At 46.0% G+C, this 3,960-nt stretch overlaps 1 protein-coding gene across 1 annotated transcript; it reads left to right on the top strand.

Annotated features, from left to right (window-relative positions):
- Nucleotides 1-474: 474 nt before the first annotated feature.
- On the top strand, nucleotides 475-3,414 carry SLITRK3 (SLIT and NTRK like family member 3). Its single transcript, XM_065877008.1, has one exon. It carries the CDS (start codon nucleotides 475-477, stop codon nucleotides 3,412-3,414), a length of 2,940 nt encoding a protein of 979 aa, XP_065733080.1.
- The last annotated feature ends 546 nt before the right edge of the window (nucleotides 3,415-3,960 follow it).

The following is a 3,960-nucleotide window of genomic DNA, read 5'->3' as shown; positions in this document are numbered from 1 at the left end:
TAGAATCCCATAGTTTAAAGAACACTTTCTTCCATCAGAGTTTCAATCAGATCCATAATAGGCACCTCTGATTATCAATATGATTTTTAACAGGCAAACAGGTGTAATGGCCAAATGATTGCCATTATTACTGAATCTGCCTATCCCTAAAAGGAATCACTGTAAGCAGTTTCCTTGCTTGCTATAAGAAGCAATGAAGGCTGCTTTTGATTTCATGATATGCCCTTTACCAAATATGGCTTGATTCAGGAAAATGTCATCGCATGGTACAATATTTCATCTCCTAATTTTAAGATATAGGACATATAAAGCATGTTGATAGGTTATTTTAAGTGTCAGTTCAACAATTACTAAAGTTTTTATATCACTCTTAAAAAGCCCCACATGTATGAGACAATTAGAATAGAGCATATGACTAAAAGCTAAAAATCTGCATCTTTATTTCTGTTGCAGTTTTGTAATCAACCGCGAACGATGAAACCTTCTATAGCTGAGCTGCTTCACAGAGGGAGGATGTTGTGGATAATTCTTCTAAGCACAATTGCTTTAGGATGGACTACCCCGATTCCCCTGATAGAGGACTCAGAGGAAATAGATGAGCCCTGTTTTGATCCATGCTACTGTGAAGTGAAAGAAAGCCTCTTTCATATACATTGTGACAGCAAAGGATTTACAAATATTAGTCAGATTGCTGAGTTCTGGTCAAGACCTTTTAAACTATATCTGCAGAGGAATTCAATGAGGAAATTGTACACCAACAGTTTTCTTCATTTGAATAATGCTGTGTCCATTAACCTTGGGAACAATGCATTGCAGGACATTCAAACAGGAGCTTTCAATGGTCTTAAGATTTTAAAGAGGCTATATCTACACGAGAACAAACTAGACATCTTCAGAAATGACACCTTCCTTGGCTTGGAAAGTCTGGAATATCTGCAGGCAGATTACAATGTCATTAAACGTATTGAGAGTGGGGCATTTCGGAACCTAAGTAAACTGAGAGTTCTGATTTTAAATGATAATCTCATCCCCATGCTTCCAACCAATTTATTTAAGGCTGTCTCCTTAACCCACTTGGACCTACGTGGAAACAGGTTAAAAGTTCTTTTTTACCGAGGAATGCTAGATCACATTGGCAGAAGCCTGATGGAGCTCCAGCTGGAAGAAAATCCCTGGAACTGTACATGTGAAATTGTGCAGTTGAAGAGTTGGCTGGAACGCATTCCTTACACTGCCCTGGTGGGAGACATCACCTGCGAGACTCCTTTCCATTTCCATGGAAAGGACCTGCGAGAAATCAGGAAGACAGAACTCTGTCCCTTGTTGTCTGACTCTGAGGTGGAGGCTAGTTTGGGGATTCCCCACTTGTCATCAAGCAAGGAGAATGCATGGCCAACTAAGCCTTCCTCAATGCTGTCCTCTGTCCATTTTACTGCTTCTTCTGTTGAATACAAGTCCTCAAATAAACAGCCCAAACCCACCAAACAATCTCGAACACCAAGGCCACCCTCCACATCCCAAGCTTTATACCCTGGTCCAAACCAACCTCCCATTGCTCCTTACCAGACCAGACCACCCATTCCCATTATATGCCCTACTGGGTGTACCTGTAATTTGCACATCAATGACCTTGGCTTGACTGTCAACTGCAAAGAGCGAGGATTTAATAACATTTCTGAGCTTCTTCCAAGGCCACTGAATGCTAAGAAACTGTATCTGAGTAGTAATCTGATTCAGAAAATATACCGTTCTGATTTTTGGAACTTCTCTTCCTTGGATCTCTTACATCTAGGGAATAATCGTATTTCTTATGTCCAGGATGGGGCTTTCATCAACCTGCCTAACCTAAAGAGCCTCTTTCTCAATGGCAACGATATCGAGAAGCTGACACCAGGCATGTTCCGAGGCCTACAGAGTCTACACTACTTGTATTTTGAGTTCAATGTCATCCGGGAAATCCAGCCTGCGGCCTTCAGCCTCATGCCCAACTTGAAGCTGCTATTCCTCAACAATAACTTGCTGAGAACCCTGCCAACAGATGCCTTTGCAGGCACATCTCTGGCTCGGCTCAACTTGAGGAAGAACTACTTCCTCTACCTTCCTGTGGCTGGTGTCCTAGAACACTTGAACGCCATTGTCCAGATAGACCTCAATGAGAATCCTTGGGACTGTACCTGTGACCTGGTTCCCTTCAAACAGTGGATCGAAACCATCAGCTCAGTCAGTGTGGTGGGTGATGTCCTGTGCAGGAGCCCTGAGAACCTCACCCACCGTGACGTGCGCACTATCGAGCTGGAAGTTCTCTGCCCAGAGATGCTGCACATCGCGCCAGCTGGAGCAACCCCAGCTCAGCCTGGAGATTCTCACCTTGCTGGGGGGCCAACAAGTGCATCACCTTATGAATTCTCTCCCCCTGGGGGTCCTGTGCCACTTTCTGTGTTGATTCTCAGCCTGCTGGTTCTGTTTTTTTCAGCAGTCTTTGTTGCGGCAGGCCTCTTTGCCTTTGTCCTCCGCCGGCGCCGGAAGAAGCTGCCCTTTAGAAGCAAGCGGCAGGAAGGCGTGGACCTCACTGGCATCCAGATGCAATGCCACCGGCTTTTTGAGGATGGTGGAGGTGGTGGAGGTGGAAGTGGAGGTGGGGGACGACCGGCTATTTCTTCCCCAGAGAAGGCCCCTCCTGTGGGTCACGTATACGAGTACATACCCCACCCTGTTACTCAGATGTGCAATAACCCCATCTACAAGCCTCGCGAGGAGGAGGAGGTGGCCGTTTCATCAGTCCAGGAGACAGGACGTGCAGAACGCGGGGCTCCTGGGACACAACCCCCAGGAATGGGGGAGGTTCTCCTAGGAAGTGAGCAGTTTGCTGAGACACCCAAGGAGAACCACAGCAACTACCGGACATTGCTAGAAAAAGAAAAGGAGTGGGCCTTGGCAGTGTCCAGCTCCCAGCTCAACACCATAGTGACCATGAATCATCATCACCCTCAGACTCACCACCCAGCCACTGGTGGGGTGTCAGGGGTAGCTGCAGGAACTGGGGGAGACTTGGCTGGGTTCCGCCGCCATGAGAAGAATGGTGGGGTGGTGCTGTTTCCCCCCGGGGGAGGCTGTGGTGGTGGCAGTACGCTACTAGACCGAGAGAGGCCGCCACCAGCCCCCTGCACAGTGGGGTTTGTGGACTGTCTCTATGGCACAGTGCCCAAATTAAAGGAACTGCACGTCCACCCTCCTGGCATGCAATACCCAGACTTACAGCAGGACGCCAGGCTCAAAGAAACCCTTCTCTTCTCGGCTGGAAAGGGCTTCACAGACCACCAAACCCAAAAAAGTGATTACCTCGAGTTAAGGGCCAAACTTCAAACCAAGCCGGATTACCTCGAAGTCCTGGAGAAGACAACATATAGGTTCTAACAGAAAAAGAAAAATAAATTAGTGTTTTTTTTTTCAAAAGAAAATAAAAAGAAAAAATATATCCCTTGCTCCCTTTATACTTGTCCCAATAACTCCATTCTCACAAACTTCCCTGCCCTGAACAGAACTGAAACCGCATGATAACTAGAAAATACAGATGTATGCTCTCCCCACTCAGATATGATTCGGAGGAAGGGCCATACTCAGATCATTAATCAATGAAGTGCCTTCGCAGACTTTTGCCAGCAAATGTTATTATTTTTTTATACTGGAACTTGAGACTTTGACTGTGCCATGTATAAGGTATATTAGGGATCGTTGTATTGATCCTAATTAAGTAAAATTCGATGTGTCTTTTTCTTTTCAGTAACTTTTGTTTTTAGTTGTAGTTTTGACAGGGAGGGGGGGAAAACAAATTGACATTTGTGGCTTTCGTTCCTCTTGCCCTCATGGCACAGATTCTGTACATGTATTAATAATGCAGTTTGCTGCATGCCTGGAAACTGCAAGGCGGGGAGGGAGGGGGCGGGTCTTGCTCGAACGTTC

This window comes from Phocoena phocoena, chromosome 4 (assembly GCF_963924675.1).
Source record: "Phocoena phocoena chromosome 4, mPhoPho1.1, whole genome shotgun sequence".
Taxonomy (NCBI): Eukaryota; Metazoa; Chordata; class Mammalia; order Artiodactyla; family Phocoenidae; genus Phocoena; species Phocoena phocoena.
The sequence above is the reverse complement of the archived record's forward strand: the minus strand, read 5'-3'. Positions and strand labels throughout refer to the sequence as shown.